Source organism: Mauremys reevesii, linkage group 9 (genome assembly GCF_016161935.1).
Source record: "Mauremys reevesii isolate NIE-2019 linkage group 9, ASM1616193v1, whole genome shotgun sequence".
Classification (NCBI taxonomy): domain Eukaryota; kingdom Metazoa; phylum Chordata; order Testudines; family Geoemydidae; genus Mauremys; species Mauremys reevesii.
Genome location: NC_052631.1, coordinates 33,862,829 through 33,880,994, shown reverse-complemented (window position 1 = coordinate 33,880,994; position 18,166 = coordinate 33,862,829). Strand labels below are relative to the sequence as shown.

The following is an 18,166-nucleotide window of genomic DNA, read 5'->3' as shown; positions in this document are numbered from 1 at the left end:
GATCAGCTAAGTGCAGGTTATAAAATTTGAGGAAGATGCAAACTCAGTGGGATTCAAATGGGTGTGCAACAGAACCAATTTTTATTCAAAGTAGCAATTCATGGTAAAGCCAAATAAAGCCTACTTTGTATTATAAACAGTAGGGCTTTGCAATTGGTTTTAGCCCAAGTGTTACTGGTGGTAATACATTGTGCTATTTCTAAAGGCTTTTCTGTTTTGAGGTAGCTGAGAATGCCGAAAGCAGCGCTGATGAAGAGACATGAGCAACATAAATTTGGGATTCAAAGTTTCCCCTTTCATACCTGGAGCTTTAATTTATTTACTTCTCATTCAAAATAAAAGTACAAAATCTTTGTCTGGAGTCACAGAACTGTGTTCTTTAAAGGTGGTCACCCCATTAGCACAAACATATCCACCAGACCAAATGAGATTTTTCTACTGCTTTACCAGATTTTTCCTCTTGTACTTCCATGTGCAAGGGCTTGTCGTTCTTTCTCCAAGATTTCAGATGTATAAAGCATATGATTGTTCTTCCTTTGAGCCTGAATATCCTCTACAACTCATCATGGTGGGGTCTATCGTTCTTTCTCTTTGCAAAAACTAAAACTCTTTGAACAGTCTGCTAAATTAATGTTGTCATACTCATCCTATCATCAGGTAAAGTAACGTTTGAAACGCACCCACCAGGAGTTCCAGGAAACCCCGGATGTGTGGGACCTCCAGGACCTCCAGGAGATAGTGGAGTGAAAGGTCAGCAATTGTGTGTGTGAAAATATGTTCCTAGAATTAATTTATTATTGATTCAGATGGAGCAACGAGATGCAGAAATTTCATTTAACCTTTCTATCGAACAACAAACTGTTCCATGTTTAAGAAAGCTGCTGTAATTTACAGAAAACAACTGAGCTGAAAAGTCAGATTCAGTCAAGATTCAGTACAGAACTGAATGTGATCATTCTACTGTTTGTCAGACTAAATAATCGGATCCGATTCTGCTGTACCTCATTTTCATGTGAGTGTAACTCCACTGAGTGCAGCAGGGTTTCTACAATACACCCACACATGTGAGATCAGGATTGGGCTGTGTTGTGATTGACATGAACTGATCATTTATTTTCAGCTAAAAATGAGATCTGTAGAGGGGTTAAAAATTATTATGCTGATTCTGGCTACTCCTTGGGAATTACCAATTAGAAATTAATTAATGAATTAATTTGTGTTAGCAGGACTTTTCCGTGTCTTCTTTTGTGGAAACAGCAAGAGGGCCAAGTTCCCCCTTGCTCTGCCAAGATACTAGAGCCAGATAACTGCTCCAGTGAGACAAAGGGCAATTCCTCTCAGGACAGTCTGGGGAAGGGAGAGTCTCACACTCCCACAATCCTCACCTCTTCCTGCCATGTGAGAGAGGAGGCTGGAAGTGAGGTCCCCATGCCTGGGCCACTCTGTGTCCCCCTGCAGATTGCACCACAGGGACTACTGCAGCTCTGTATTTTCCAACATGCTCATGATGACAACTTCTAGGGTCAGCCAGCCTATTGTGGAACCACCATGCATAGGAGTTAAAGGCCTGGGCATGCTTTCCTCCTGCTTTATAGGATTTGGCTTATTGTTTATAATGACAGTGTGTTTCTAAGCAGAATACTAAATAGTGAACAAAAAACCAGGCTATTGAAACTGGGTGATCTTGTCTTTTAATTGATAGTGCTGTAGTCTCTGGTGCCAAGAGATAAACCAGACTGTATTTAAAAGGATCTGTAAATCCTTGATTATTGATGATTAAAATGAAGCTGTATTCCCAGTGTTTTCACACCTCTTTAACCCAGGATATATGTTAGGTAGTTGAGCGGGCCTGATGCAAGCTATTCATTGAACACGGAAGTAATTTGCCACTATAACAGTTAATGAAGGTATAATTTTGTTCCAGGTGAAGAAGCAAGTCCTTGTAATCAATGCAGTTATATACCAGGAGGACCTGGACTTCCTGGTGCTCCTGGGCAAGATGGTCAAGAAGGAGTTACTGGTAAAATATCTTGGCTTTACTAAATTGTTATTGGGAAATGCCAATGTTTCTTCATGTACCATCTTTAGCTGCACAAATCCAACAGCATTTACTCAGTTACAATGAGATGCTTCTTTTAATCAATACTCAAAACTGCCTGGCACTGGAGGTTTGGGGCCAGGGACTGTATATCCAGGATGGAGGGCTTTGATTTTGTGGCCACTGGTCCACTTTCTATGGGAAGAGCAGGCTGTACCGTTTTTAGATTGGTTCCCCTCCTATGGAGATGGAGGCTATCTCCTTGGGGACAGGTTGGCTAAGGTAGTCAGGAGGGGTTACACTGAGAGCAAAAGGAGAAGGTAAAAAAAGAGGAAGGATATGAGCACTCGGCACAAAACTGAGATGTTGACAACAAAATCAAGAAACCAGAGAACATGAAAACAAGACTTCTTCAATTGCCTATACTGTACACTAATGCTAGGAGCCTGGTAACAAACAAGAGAAATTGGAATTGTTCATTTATGAGCATAAATTTAATTTAGGTGGTATCACTGAAACCTGGTGGGATGATTCCCACATCAATGGTTATAACCTATTTAGGAAGGATTGTGTGGGGAAAAGGGGAGAGGGAGTGGCACTCTGTCATTACCTGTTTCTAAGTCACTGTTAACACAGAAGAAAATGAACTTTTCATGCTTATAGATCAATGGCCTAACACAGGGGTTCTCAACCTTTTTCTTTCTGAGCCTACCACCCCCCCGCTTTAAAAACTCCATGGCCCATCTGTGTCACAACAACTGGTTTTCTGCATATAAAAGCCAGGGCCAGTGTTAGGGGATAGGGCCCCATGCCACAGAGGCCTCCACAGAGCTACGTTGCTCAGGCTTTGGCTTCAGCCCCAGATGGCAGGGCTCAGGGCCATAGGCTTCAGCCCCTTGCAGTGGTGCTTTGACTTTCTGCCCTGGCCCCAGCGAGTCTAACGCTGGCCCTGCTTGGACCATCTGAAACCTGCTTGCAACTCCCCCCCGGCCCCCGGGTTAGAACCAGTATCCTAAGAGATAAAGCACAAGATGGGTTATTGGTGTCTGCTACAGACCAACAAATCACACGAGGGAACGAGATGACTGCCTCCTTACACACCCATCTATAATGTTTATGGGGGAAAACTGTGTGATCATGGGGGACTTCCATTTAAGTGACATATGCTGGCGGTCTTATGCTGCTAGTACTAAAATATCCTTTGAATTTCTAAACATTATGGATGACAATTTCCTAATAAAGTGTTGTAGTCAACACATTTTTTTTAATAATTGGAGATAGATAGACCAATCTCCTAGAACTGGAAGGGAGCTTGAAAGGTCATTGAGTCCAGCCCTCTGCCTTCACTAGCAGGACCAATTTTTGCCCCAGATCCCTAAGTGGCCTCCTCAAGGATTGAACTCATAACCCTAGGTTTAGCAGGCCAATGCTCAAACCACTGAGCTATCCCTCCCCCCAGGGGGAATTCTTTATTAGACCTTGTCTTAATAGATAAAGTGGAACTGATCACACAACTAAAAGTTAATGGTAGCTTATGTATTACTCCTGGGGGAAATCTGTGTTGAAATCATACCTTCCGCAGATTTCTTGGCTCCCCTGTTTTAAAAAAAAAAATGGGACCTGAGCTCCTGCCAGGGAGTGGTGTCAGGATGGGCTTGTAAAGAGCCAGCCCAACTCCCTGGCGGCACAGTGAGCAGGGTGGAGGCTAGCCCCTGGCTTCTCCCCTTCTGCTCCGCTGCCTCCCTTGCAGTCACAGTTCCCCCAGTGCCTGGGCAGCGTGGCTTCAGCTCTGGGCAGGTGGCACAGCTATAGCGCCACCAGACCTGGTGCTTCAGGGAGTGGAGAGCGGGGAGAGTTCCGGGGGGTGGGGGTGGGGAGGAGAGCGGGTTGCAGCAGGGAAGTTAAGGGGCCTGAGCCCTGCTGCTGGGGACAGGGGCAGAGCAAGCCATAGCCCCCCTCTACCCCCAACAATCTTGGCCCCTGTCCCCAGCAGCCAAGCCCAGACAGGGAGCAAGCCCTGCCTGACTGCCAAGGAGAGCAGCCAAATGAGCAGGGGAAATGCACAAGGAAAGGACGGAGCTGCCCTTTCCCTCACCCCACAGGTAACATGGGGTGGGGAGACCAGGGAGGATTGGATAGGGAGTGGGGAGGCCCCAGGGGGCCTGTCAAGAGGTGGGGAGAAGGGGAGATTGGATAGAGGTGGGGGTCCTGGGGGTGGTCAGAGGGGGGGGAGCAGGGTGGTCAGAGGGTGGGGAGCAGGGAGGATTGGATAGGGGACGGGCGTCCCGAGGAGATGGTCGGGGCAGAGAGATGGGATGTTTCGATAGGATTTGGGAGTCCCGGGGGGCAGTCAGGGGTGGGGTTGGATGGGGGTGGGAGTTCCAGGGGCTGGATAGGGGGCGGGGGCCAGGCCACGCCTCACTGTTTGGGGAGGCATAACCTCCCCCAGCCTTCCCTACCTGGCCCACCATACAATTTCTGTACCCGATGTGGCCCTAGAGCCAAAAAGTTTGCCTGCCCCGCTTTACTAGATGCCCAAAAAGCCACAATTGAGGAAGAAGGCTCTGCTGGTTAAAAAACAAACCTTATTTAAAGGTAAATTTAAGGCAGCTGTAAATAAATGTACCAAGGGTCATGCTGGATTCTCTATGGCTGACAATTTTAAAATCAAGATTGGATGTTTTTCTAAGAGACCTGCTCTGGGAATTAATTTGGGGAAGTTTTGTGGCCTGTACTATACAGGAGGTCAGACTAGATGATCACAGTGGTTCCTTCTGGCTTTAGATCCTATGAATGTGCTACAGATTGGAGCTGAATATGGAGCCTTTCGGTCTTAGAATAAAGCTGCTGATTTAGGGGGGCAAACTTCAGTCCTTTTAATCTCACAGAGGGTGAACTCCCTGCCCACCACCGTCACGCACACAATTTCTCCAGTGGAACGATTAGAAGGAAACTACCCCAGGAGGAAGAGTATTGCATCTTGAAGGAGTTCAGTTCCTTGAGAACACTGGGGAAGTATATGGAGTTAATTCAGTATTAGGGAGTGAGAAACTCAGGGAAGTTGTCAATACATGAAAATGTTTTTCTGGCAGGGAAAACATTTACCTAGGAAACCTTTAGTAGGGAGCCTGTACTGTAATTTTTCTAGGAAATCAATAATGGGGAGGCAGAAATTCCAAAACAACAAGTATACCGGAGGGATTTCTTTATACACCCACCAGCCAGCAATTTACCAACGTGCCTTCCAAGGCAGTTTGTTGATGTGTGTTGTATCCGAAAGGCAGCAACTCTCTGTATTGTATGTTAGTACCAGAGTCTGTCAAATCAGTTTTTCATTCCTTTAATCTTTCACCTGTCACAGGTAGACAAGGAATAAGTGGTCCCAAAGGATCTCGAGGTTCTCCAGGGGCACAAGGGCCTTCAGGTCCTCAAGTAAGATTTAAGTTAAATGGATCTTTCAGTTGCAATATTGAATTTTTGTGGGCTGAGAATCGTGGTGTCTAGCTGTATTGCCATATGCAGGATATACTGTTACTATTTTAGCTTCATGGTTCCAGGAAGGTGGTACTTTCAGAATCTAGAATTAGGACTAATTTCAGTTTTAATTAAAAAATGGGGAAGGGTGTGGAAAAAATGTGCTTTAGCTTTTTTCCTTGTAAAGATATCCTCAAAAATATGAACCAGTGTAAACCAACCAGTAGGGTGAAAAGTGTAACATACATTTTTCCTGATTATCACAAGGAAATACACATCACCATGAGTACTACAATGCCTAGGCTGGCCATTGAGCTTCAGGAAATACATGCTCACTGGTCCTTTGATTTTTACAAGTTCTCCAGATCAGTGCATGTTTATAGGGGTAGTGCTGCCCATTGTCACTCATGGTACTATGTCTGTTATATGGTCCTCTCCCAGATGACCACCTATAGGCCATCTCCTGAAACCCATTACCAGAGGCTATAATGACTTATCTAGGTAATGTCAGAGGCAGCATGACCTATTGAATTTTAAAGGGAACTAAGAGCAAGAGCCTCCTGTGTTCAAATTTAGGCTTGATCCTGACTTCCTCTATCATCTTGGTCAAATCTCTCTATCTTAGTGTCCTCAGCTATAAAATAAAGATGGTAATGACAATGATACCTATCTCACAGTCAAAGGTGGTTGTGGAGACTAATTAGTTAATGTGTTTAAAGTGTTGTGTGTATGTTAAAATTCACTACATGCACTCCAAACCTCAAACTTATTCAGATAATTGTCCTTTATAAACCTGTTCTTAATGCTGGTGATTATCCCTAGACCCCAGTGCAAGCCATGGGGTTCCATTTCCCCTACAAAGCACTGGAAATGTTTGACTGGCTCACCCCAAAATGCTAAGGGCAGCTCTGATTCTTAGGAATTCTGGGATGCTTTGTTCCCTCAAGCAGGCACAGTGGCTCCTCAAGCCCCAGGAAGTGTGGGAGAAGCTAACTTTATGTTGCCCTTTCAGAGGGTGTAAAACCCTAGTTCCATTGGCTGGGGCAAGAGACAAAGATTCCTTCAAAGCATCTTCAAGGGATCTCTCTTGTGTCTGCTTCAACTTGCACCAGCAATAGTGGCTCCCTATTAACTAATTATTAATATTTTATTATTATACATATTACAGTAGTGCCCAGGAGCCCCAGTCATAGACCAGGACTCCCTTTGCTGGACTCAGTATAACTAGGGCCCTACCAAATTCACAGCCATGAAAAATGTGTCACAGACCATGAAATCTGGTCTCCTCCGATGACATCTGGTCTTTTGTGTACTTTTACCCTATATCATACAGATTTCACAGGGGAGACCACCATTTCTCAAATTGGGGGCCCTGACCCAAAAGGGAGTTGCAGGGGGTCACAAGGTTATTTTAGTGGGGTAAGGGTATTGCCATGCTTACTTCTGTGCTGCCTTCAGAGCTGGGTGGCTGAGAGCAGCAGCTGTTGGCCGTGCACCCAGCTCTGAAGGCAGCACCCCGCCTGCAGCAGTACAGAAGTAAGACTGGCAATACCATACCATGCCATCCTTACTTCTGTGCTGCTGCTGGCAGCAACTCTGTCTTCATAGCTGGGCTCCCAAACAGCAGCCACCGCTTTCCAGCTGCCAAGCTCTGAAGGCAGCATAGAAGTAAGGGTAACAGTATCACCACCCCCTTACAATAACCTTCCAAACCCCCCCCCACAACTCCGTTTTGGGTCAGGACCCCAACAATTACAACACCATGAAATTTCAGATTTAAATTGCTGAAATCATGAAACTGACGATTTTTAAAATCCTATTACCATGAAATCGACCAAAATGGACCATGAATTTGGTAGGGCCCTAAGTATAACACAGAACAAATTGATCATCTCTGTCCAGTGATGAGCTGCCAAAATACTGACAACCGGTTCCCTCCTCCTCACCCCATGAGGGGGTCATGCCCCCCCCGGGGACTCCTGCTCCATCCAACCCCCCTCATGTTCCTTGACAGCCCCCCCCGGGACCCATGCCCTATCCACCCCCCTTCCCTGTCCCCTGTCTGCCCCTTGCCACCCCATCCAACCCCTTCTCTCATTCCTGATGGCACCCCGGGACCCCTACACCCCATCCAACCACCCCTTCTCTCTGTCCCCTGACTGTCCCTGGAATCCCTACCCCTAACTGCCCCCCACTGCCCCATCCAACCCCTGCTCCTTTCTGACTGCCCCCCCGGGACCCTTGCCCCCGTTCAATCCCCCTGTTCCCTGCCCTCTGACTGCCCCGACACTAATCCACCCCCACAACTCCCCTGCCCTCTATCCAACACACCCTCCCTGCTCCCTTACCGTGCTGCCTGGAGGTGGGGGCCCAGCTGGGCTGGGGCTGGGACCGGAGCCACCGGCCGAGGTCAGGGGCCGGGCAGGAGCCGCACCGCCCGGCCGAGGTCGGGGGCCGGACCCGGGGGCCGGGCAGGAGCCGCGCCGCCCGGCCGAGGTCGGGTGCCGGACCCGGGGGCCAGGCAGGAGCCATGCCGCGCTGCCCGGCGAGGTCACAGCTGGACCCGAGGGGCAGAGCCGCACTGCCCCGCCCCAAGGTCCGGCCGCGACCTCACTGGGCGGCGCGGCGCCTGAAGTCCTCCTCCCGCTGGCGCCCCCAGCCCCGGCCCCAGCTCAAGCTCACCTGCAGGAAGCCTCTGCTTTCTTCTCAGTCCTCCCAGGCTTCCCACGCGAACAGTTGATTCGCGGGAAGCTGGGAAGGGGGAGGAGAAGCCGGAGGAGCTTCAGAAGAGGAGGCAGAGGCGGAGTGAGGTGAGCTGGGGCCGGGGGAAAGGCAGGGAGCTGCTAGAACTTTTGTTAAATTTAAAAGCCCTTTTGGAACTAGTTGTCCCTCCAGGAACAACCGGTTCTAAACGGGCTTCTAAATTTAACAACCGGTTCTCGTGAACCGGTGCGAACCGGCTGCAGCTCACCACTGTCTCTGTCCCAAATTGCTTTGTCTCTGTCCCAATCATCAGTTCACCAGCCCAGGATCACCAGAGTACAGTGTGCTCCAGTCCCCAAATGTCCCCTACATTGGGGGACCCATAGTGGGTGACATAGAGCCATCTGTGTCAGCATTAGCATGCAACAGGAAATTCCCATCTTAGCCCTGGTCTACCCGGGCGGGGGGGAATCGATCTAAGTTAAGCAACTTCAGTTATGTGAATATCGTAGCTGAAGTCGACGTACTTAGATCGACTTACTGTGGTGTCTTCTCCGCGGTGAATCAACTGCTGCCACTCCCCCGTCGACTCTGCCTGCGCCTCTCGCAGCGCTGGAGTACAGGAGTCGATGAGAGAGGGATTGGGGGTCTAGACGCGATAAATCGACCTCCGCTGGATCAATAGCTGCCCGCCGATCCAGTGGGTAGTGTAGACATACCCTTAGTAGTTTAAGCCGTCTTTCTGTGATCTCTTTCCACCACCAAAGCAGTGCAAAGGGGAAGGAGCAGGGCCAAGGATATGACCCCCTAACTTAAATTATCAGCCTCAGGGACAACAAGCAAATGAAAATAATAATTCTTATTTGACTAGTGAAATTAGTGAAGACAAAATTCAATTAAAATCCTGGGACCCTCTAAAGAATTGCCTAAGAAAGAAAGAAACTTTGTCATTTAGTGTTGATATAAAAAAACTACTTGACATAAATCTAACATGGAAATTCTTAACTGCTGTGTCCTAGGGACTTCCAGGTTTTCCAGGAGATCAAGGACTGAAAGGGCCAAATGGTGAACCAGGATATGTGTATCCAGAAGGGCAAAAAGGAAACAGAGGAGATCCAGGGATCAGAGGAAATCCAGGGCGGAAAGGTTCAGATGGATTGCACAAAAAACATGGTTCAAAAGGCTCAAAAGGTTCTAAAGGCGAACGGGTTGGTATACATTATTTTCAATTATTTTAGAATTAATAGAAAGCTAAGTAAATAATTATACATTTCACAGCCCTATTCATTAGAATTAAAACACTGTAACATCTGTAAAGATAGCTAAGTAAACTTAAACATGCTCTAACCCAGTGGTTCTCAACAAGGGGTCCAGGGCCCCCTAGGGGGCAGCGAGCAGGTTTCAGGGGGTCTGCCAAGCAGGGCCAGCATTAGACTCACTTGGGCCCAAGGCAGAAAGCCGAAGTCCCACCACATGGGGCTGATGCGTGGGGCCCTGAGCCCCACTACCCAGGGCTGAAGCCAAAGCCTGAGCAGTGTAGCTTTGCAGGGCCCCCTGGCAATTGCCCTTCTTACTATCCCCCAATGCCAGCCCTGGCTTTTATATGCAGAAAACCAGTTATTGTGGCCCAGATAGGCCATGGAGATTTTATAGCATGTTGGGTGGGCCTCAGAAAGAAAAAGGTTGAGAACCCCTGCTCTAACCCAACCACAGGATATAGTCTTGATGCAGGAGTTACTGGGTAATATTCTATGGCGTGTGTTTTGCAGGAGTTTAGATGAGATAATCAAACAGTCCCCTCTGGTCTTAAAATGTATACATTACAAAAGATATCCAGGCATTGACGCTGATTGCTCTGTAGCTACAAGGGTAGGAGAAGCAAACTTTTTCAGCACTTTTTGTTCTGCAAAAAATGTTGCTATTTCAACTTTTCATCCCAATTTGGACAAAAATATTAAAATACCAGAATTTCCCATAGGACAGAAATTTTTATTTTTGTCTAATGTTTTATATAATGTTTGTTTAGCGTTTTCTGTGTGGCTTAAAATGGTGGCAAAGTGGTAAAGCTTTGATTACACTTACTCATTTGCAATTTGCATGGAATTGTGTGGGCAGCTTCCATTATACATGGGCAAATTTAGTCAAATCAAAGCATTGATCAAATCATTTTTATGGTCTCTGTTACATATACATAAATTGGAGCATGAAAGGTCCTATTCATTAATTTTTGCTGCTGGAATGTCTCTAAGAATTTGGATTGGAAGAAGTAGGTTCCCTGGGAGGATCAGAAGGCAGTATCCCAGAATGGGCAAATACCTCCTGTATTCTTACAGTACTACTGCGTTTTCTTTTAGGATCTCACAAAGGCACAGGATTAAATAAGGATACAATAAACAGACAATGTTGTGTCTCACGCTATGTAAGTCAAGAGTACTTTGCCTAAGATGATGGAGTTACTCTTTCATTAAATAGTGTGAGATCATAATCAGTCCAATGTATCAAAATTTGTTGCTGCTGGACCTAACAGGGAAAAATAAGCAATGCACATTATGCAAATGTGTCTAATTATTAATAGGGACTGGATGGTTCGAAAGGGGACAGAGGGTTATCAGGATTGCCTGGTAACCCAGGTCTTCCTGGAGAAATGGGGCTCACTGGACCACCAGGATATGGACCACAAGGAATGACAGGTCCCAAAGGTGCTAAGGGAATATCTGGATTGCCTGGATTGCCTGGAGCAATTGGTTTGTAACTTAATATCTTATCACTAGCTTCGCTTTTTAAAGTGTTTGACTTTCATTTAAACACACTGATGAACTGACCTGTATGGTTGCAAGTGATGTGATTTGGAAGGATGCAAAGTAGTTTACAATAGAAAGATAGTCAAAGTTTCTGAGATAAGTTAATAGACACTAAACTCCCAGGACCCTAGCAGTAAAAAGGTTTAATAGTCATCAGTGCTAGTTGATGTCCAGAAGACACTTTGACTCTATCAGGCATAGGTTTCCCCTCCCAGAAATGAAATTATTTGATAGTATCAATTTGGTTGTTGATCCTGGGGATAAGATACATTTGGGAATCCTTGTAATGAACAGACTAGCACATCATGAGTCGTACCCGGTCTAAATGAGTCTCTTTTGGTCTTGTGTTGGCTTTTTTAAAGTTTATTGTCCTGGTGGACTTCAACATCCATGCTGGTGATAACTCTTATTCATTGGCTTGAAATCTCCAAGACAAACCTGGGAATTATTCCTGGAGGTTTCAGAATCAGTGCAGCCGGAGAGACAGTTAGATCTTTTTGGAATAGATCTGAGGATTAAGTATCTGTAAGCTGTCCTATTGCTTGCGTGCTTCTTTTGCTGTGTCCCCCTAGTGCACAATTCCATACTTTCTAATATTTGAAGAAGTGTCTAGGGGATTTTTTGGTGGCAGTAAAATGCTATCTCTTTAATTGTTATGTAGCCCATTTCTATGGGCTTGTTGGAGCTTCTAAGCTTTAGAAACTGTACAACACAGTATTTTTTTTAACTGAACAGAATTTTCCATGAATATTGTTTTAAAAAGCACAAGAGCACACGCTATATCTCCACAAACCTCCTTAACCTTTTGTTATATATACTTTCTGAAGGTCCAAAAGGAGAACCTAGTGCAGTAAATCCAATACCTGGACCACCAGGACCTCGGGGGCCAGAGGGTTTACCAGGACCCCCAGGAGCAATGGGTGAGAGCATCTTCTAGGTTAAATGCAATAAAACTAAGCACATCAGAGAGATTCTGCATGAAATTCTAACCCCCAGTCTGGCTTCTTTATGCTAGGTAAAAGGGCCAAAGGAGTGTACAGGTACCCTAAAAGTTCTGGGTCCAGCTGAGTGAATTCCCTCAGCACTGGCACTGTAGAGACAGCCATAAGATTGCCTTCCGAGGATCCCCTTGCAAGCCCTGGTGTAGGGGGCGTAGGTGGGGTCAAGAACATTATTCTGGGAGGTGTCTGGAAGACTTAGTGCTGTGGAGAGTCTGGGCAGTGTTGCCATTCATAAGGCAGCCTGGGGAGACTGCTATAATTTAGATTTGTTCCCAACACTGTCTGAATTACACTGAGGCTGCTCCAGCCCCCAGAGAAGGCAGTAATTGAAGGCAGTAATTGAGCCACTTTTGGCCATCCCCCTTTCCCCCTGCCCCCATGCCCTTGACTGGGAGTCCTGTGCTACACCGTAAAGAAGCATAGCACAGAACCTCACCCACTGTTTCTGAGATTGCTGGAAAGAACAGATTTGTAACAAAGCTTCTAGCTTCTTTTTGTTTTAAGTGTTTGTTATGTAACATAGTTCTATATTGTTGGGTTTTTGGTCCACTGTTACTTTTTTATAAGATGTTATGCTTTATAGGTTACACAAAATGATTTCAAAGACTGTGGGTCCAGATTCTTGTCCATCTTAAAGCCCCTTTGCATTGCTCCCATGGTACAAAGGGACGTTAAAGCAGCCCCTAAACAGTATCCGGGAATCCTCAGCTGACATAGAGCTATGCTGCCTGCCTCTCTCATCTCCCGCCCACACACACACACACACACACACACACACACACACACACACACACACAAAATGCATGTTCATATGTGGTCAGTAAGAACATGCAAGTCGAAGATTTATATATGCTCATAGCTACACAGATACATCCCTGACCTGTGCACATACAGAAGGCATTGCATATGCCTGACTTGCAGACTCATGCCCCTATGATTGACATTTAGCATTTTATCTGGAAAAAACTCACTTAGAAGAAAGTGTTAGAGTGAGGAGTAGAAATGGTGTCTGAGTTCTAATAAACCAATAGTCTATGACATTATTATGGGGTATGTTAAGGTGGCAAACACCAAATTGGTAAATGCAGAACTATGGCAAAATATCTGAGAGTTTTTGTTTTCTTCTGGAAGGTAATGTTGGATCTAGAGGACAACGTGGTGATTTAGGATTACCTGGGTCTGATGGTGCTCCAGGATTTTCAGGGACTGGATTTCCTGGAGATTCTGGTCCAAAAGGTAGAATGCTCCTTTACGATTTTTTATAATTCTTTTTTAGTTGTTTTGGAGAATAAAATCATTTGAGAGACTGACAAAAAAACTATTTTAACCCATACACAGTTCAGGCAAATAACTCTTGAAAAGGTCTGTATTACAGTACTCATATGGTTGTCTACATTAAAGCATGTAAATTGCAAATATAAAATAATATTTTTATCTATTTTCCAAAAGTCAGGCATCAGAACTTGAAAAATGAAGTATGTTTGGAAAGATGTGCACAAGGATTTAGCTGGACAATTTGCTTTACTGTAACATCTTGAAAATGCATCTAGAGACACACCAAACATATAATATAAAACTTCCTATAAGGAGAGGGAGACTAAAACACTTGCCACACTGATCTAATTTCTCTGTGCAGCGCTTAGATACTCTGCAGAAAAGGACCTGGGGATTACAGTGGACGAGAAGCTGGATAGGAGTCAGCAGTGTGCCCTTGTTGCCAAGAAGGCCAATGGCATATTAGGCTGTATTAGTAGGAGCATTGCCAGCAGATCGAGGAAAGTGATTATTCCCCTCTATTCGGCACTGGTGAGGCCATATCTGGAGTATTGCATCCAGTTTTGGTCCCCACACTACCGAAGGGATGTGGCAAATTGGAGAGAGTCCAGCGGAGGGCAACAAAAATGATTAGGAGGCAGGGGCATATGACTTACGAGGAGAGGCTGAGGGAACTGGGCTTGTTTAGTCTGCAGAAGAGAAGACTGAGGGGGGATTTGATAGCAGCCTTCAACTACCTGAAGGGTGGTTCCAAAGAGGATGGAGCTACACTGCTCTCAGGGGTGGTAAACGACAGAACAAGAAGCAATGGTTTCAAGTTGCAGTGGGGGAGGTCTAGGTTGGATATCAGGAAACACTATTTCACTAGGAGGGTGGTGAAGCACTGGAATGGATTACCTAGGGAGGTGGTGGAATCTCCATCCTTAGAGGTTTTTAAGGCCTGCCTTGACAAAGCCCTGGCTGGGATGATTTAGTTGGTGTTGGTCCTGCTTTGAGCAGGGGATTGGACTAGATGACCTTATGAGGTCTCTTCCAACCCTAATTTCTGATTCTATGATGGCTAATACTATTGTATCACTGAGGTACTTACATATTACAGTGATAGGGCCTTTGTAAGTACCAGTACTTTAGTTATAAGGTATATAGTTGTGTTCATGCCATACCTGCTCTCTTGGTAAAGGGAATAGAAGGTGTTTTGATTACCATGAATTTAGTCCTTCTTCATGCAAATGTAAGCCCCACTTCTAAAATGTCTCCAGATACCATTCCAGAAATATTAGATGCCCTTGGCCCTTTGTGTTCCCCCCTCATAGTTAAAGAAAACCCATTCAGAGCATTGATACTGAAATCATAAGTGTGCACTTTCTGTAGTGAATGACCAAGAAATTGACCATAGAAATGCCCCATTTAAAATTAGATGAGTGCAAACGGAAATTGGGCAAAATAACTCAAGTTCTTTTCTACCTAGCATCAAATCAACTTGTAAAGGCAACTAAAAGAAAGCTAATTAAATGAGCCCTAAAACTAGGCAGCGCGACAATCAATGTTTGAATGAATACCAAGGTTGAACAGGTTATAGTGGGTGCTAATTCAACTCGGGGGTCAGAATGCTGCCAGCAATTCACATAACTTACGCTAGTAGTTACAAAAGTCAGAGCCTCACGAACAAGAAAGTAAAAATCTCTGGGTGCTTATTCAGCAAAATAGATGGATAAGCAGGGTGTTTTCATCTGCCATTTGGTTTGCTTTGCAGGGGATAAAGGTCTTCAAGGGTCTAAAGGATCACCAGGTTTGCCAGGAAAGGCAGGAGAACCAGGCTCGCCTGGACAGCCTGGATACCCAGGAGAAAAGGTTTGATCAGAAACACAACCCAAGCTTAATCAGGGCTGCTTGTCAGCAACCATGTTTCCAAACAAATTAAGAAAATGAGAGGTCTAAGGAGCACAGGATTTGGTTTCTAATTGTGAAAACTATCTACAAGGCCGCAATTCCTGAAGCATCACTGTTCGGGAACAGCAATTAAACACATGCTTACATCCCACTCAAGTAAATGGGACTTAAGCACATGCTTAATGTCACTCATATGCTTAAGTGCTCTCCTGAATCAGGACCTTAAAAAAAAAAACAAGGTCAGAGGCCACAGGTGTAATAAAAAATGCGGATAAATGAGAGCTCAGCTACTAATGCCATTTGTGAGGTTAGGGCTTTGTTGTTTGCTGTGTCATCAAGCCCCAAAAGTGGTTTTGTTTTTAATAAAATAAAACACATTTCTTAGCATCAGAATGGCATTCTGTCTTTTCTGCTTGTTCCTATTTTGCTGTCTACTCTGATTATTTGTTTGGTTGCTTAAAGTCACCTAAAGTGAATGTAAAAGATTAAAAAGGTAACACACACAGCCATAAAATGTCCAGGTATGGAACTAGTCAGCAAGATTCCACCTGCCACAGTAATATAGGGCTTACTTCGGTTTATGGCAGCCTTCGGAAAGGCCTTTGTGGTCTAAATACACAATCAGTAATTGCATATAAAATAAGTTCCTCTGGATGTGATTTAGCTCTCTGGGGCAGGGACTGCCCTTTTCTTTTGTGTTTGTACAGCGTCTGGCACAGTGGGGTCCTGGACTATGACTAGGGCTTGTAGGCTCTGTGGTGGTGGTAATAATAATAATAATAATATGGTTGAATTTACCTGCTTATTTGAAAGCCAGTCCAAAGCAGTTCAGTCAGCTTGTCAAAAAGAGCAGGTCAGACTTTCCTGTCAGGAATTTTTCTTTCATAGAATTTTCCTTTTGAAGAAAACACCCTGACATATGTTAGGTGAGGCTATTTCTGAGGCATGGTATCTGAGTGCTGATGAGGGGCGGCTCCAGACACCAGCGCAGCAAGTGCGTGCCTGGGGCGGCAAGCCGCGTGGGGCAGGCTGCCAGTTGCTGTGAGGGTGGCAATCAGGCAGCCTTCAGCAGCATTTCTGCTGGAGGTCCGCTGTCCCGCGGTTTCGGCGGCAATTCAGCAGTGAGTACGACGAAGGCACGAGACTGGCAGATCACCCGCAGAACCGCCGCCGAATCCACGGGACCCATGGTGCTGACCCATGTACTGAACCTTGTTCTCATTCTCTGTTAGTGGCAGGGCTAATACTAAATCAGAGTGCTTGATTTGCTGGCCTATTTAAATTATATATTTCGCCTAAAGTATGAATGCTGGATAATGTGAAGTTAAGTGTAGAACTTGAATGGATTTCAAGCAGCTGACAGATACTTGAGTTGTCCAAAGTACAGGTGCAGCAGGATATCTGAGAGCTGCAGAGGCAGAGAGCAGGGACGGGACTACCTTCTATTGTTCAACAATGATTCTTCCAGCTGTGTGGGGAAGCCCTGTTCATGTAGAAGAATAATACTAAAACAAGAGCAAGAGGTGTAAAGGGGTATTTGGTGGGGAGGAGAGAAATGTATTTTCAGTGCTTTGACATAAATGTGAAAGATCCCCTGGGAGTGGAGATAATAATTTGACAGAAAACATGAACTATTGACAGGACAGAGAGAGTCATATTTTCAGATTTACAAAATGTTATATACATTCTGCATTTATGTTTTTCCTCTGTTTCAGGGAGACCCTGGATTAATTATTCCTGGCCAACAGGGTGGCTTAGGTTCCCCAGGAGAAGGCGGCTTTCCAGGGGTAAAAGGTGACAGAGGATTTCCAGGTCTACCAGGATTCCCAGGACATAACGGTTCTGATGGGCCAAGAGGTATTGTCATTAACAAAAAATAGCCAAGGAACTCTTTACTTTACACCCATTTTGTTAAGCGAGGCTCTAAGAAAAGGGGGGAAAGGACAAGTTTATTGTCCACCTACAAAAATTCAAGTAATAATTAATTTAATGTTTTCTCTCTCTTAGGAGAACCTGGCTGTCCCGGAGCTCCCGGAGAAAAGGGACTTCCAGGGAAGCTTGGTGATTGTCTTATTGGTCCACCAGGTCTCCCAGGTGCATGTGGATTAACAGGCCAACAAGGTAGGAATACACAGAATACCTGCCAGATCTGCCTGATATATAGTTGACTGGGTGGGTTTTGGTTTTATTTTTACCCTACAGTTGCCTAAATGATGGTGAAAAGGTCTTATGGATATTTGATATAATACTATGCAGAAAATACCGCAATTCTGCAATATGATCTCCATAGGCAGACCTTAACAACAGCATGGAGTCTGATTGGACTTCACGTAGGCCAGGGATCACACATTTCACTGCTGGGTCCTAACATATTAGTGACATAGGGCCATATGCTCCCTGCTGCTTACACAACACAGAGAGGAGCAGACTGGCTCAGATTATATAGCAGATCAGAGGGGGTGTCATGCAGAGGGGAAAGGAATGTCACATGGTCCCCCTCCCCAGCACATGTGATGGAGCTCAACTTTGTATGGCAGAAGGGAGTGAGGAGTCACAGAGCCTGTACAAACATGTTCTTATTGAAGTTAATTGGGAATTACAATGCTTTAAGCAATAGAATTTGCTGCTGCTGGCCAAATCCCTTTCCATACTTCTCTGTGCCATGGAGAAAGGTTTGTGGATAGCTGACCCTAGAAATAAAATGAGGCAATATCATTGTCCAGAGTGGGAGTTGGGGCACAGAAGTGGCAGAGAAGAAGGGTCCCGTTAGGGGGAAACCAAATCCTTGGGTTTGTCACCTGTGGCTCCTAGCTACATTTGTTGCAGAATACCTCCCTTCCTAAAGGAGACAGTGTGGCAAAGTATCCATGCAGATGTGTCCTCCTCTTCTGTACCTTTTAAAGGTGACCTCAAAAGATTTTTAATATATAACTTTTTAGGGCTGTCTAACAATTTTAAAAAATATTCCCAAGTAATTGTGAGAT

The 18,166-nt window shown here is 45.2% G+C and overlaps 1 protein-coding gene across 2 annotated transcripts in view; it reads left to right on the top strand.

Moving 5' to 3' along the window:
* Positions 1-18,166, top strand: part of LOC120371610 (collagen alpha-3(IV) chain-like) — a 111,290-nt gene that overhangs the window by 61,599 nt on the left and 31,525 nt on the right. For both annotated transcript variants that reach the window (XM_039487520.1, XM_039487519.1), the window contains 10 exons: positions 658-750; positions 1,925-2,020; positions 5,400-5,470; positions 9,235-9,423; positions 10,791-10,959; positions 11,844-11,936; positions 13,149-13,253; positions 15,046-15,143; positions 16,898-17,039; positions 17,190-17,303. In XM_039487520.1, the coding sequence (XP_039343454.1) occupies positions 658-750; positions 1,925-2,020; positions 5,400-5,470; positions 9,235-9,423; positions 10,791-10,959; positions 11,844-11,936; positions 13,149-13,253; positions 15,046-15,143; positions 16,898-17,039; positions 17,190-17,303 (1,170 nt within the window). The remainder of the gene's footprint in view (positions 1-657; positions 751-1,924; positions 2,021-5,399; positions 5,471-9,234; positions 9,424-10,790; positions 10,960-11,843; positions 11,937-13,148; positions 13,254-15,045; positions 15,144-16,897; positions 17,040-17,189; positions 17,304-18,166) is intronic.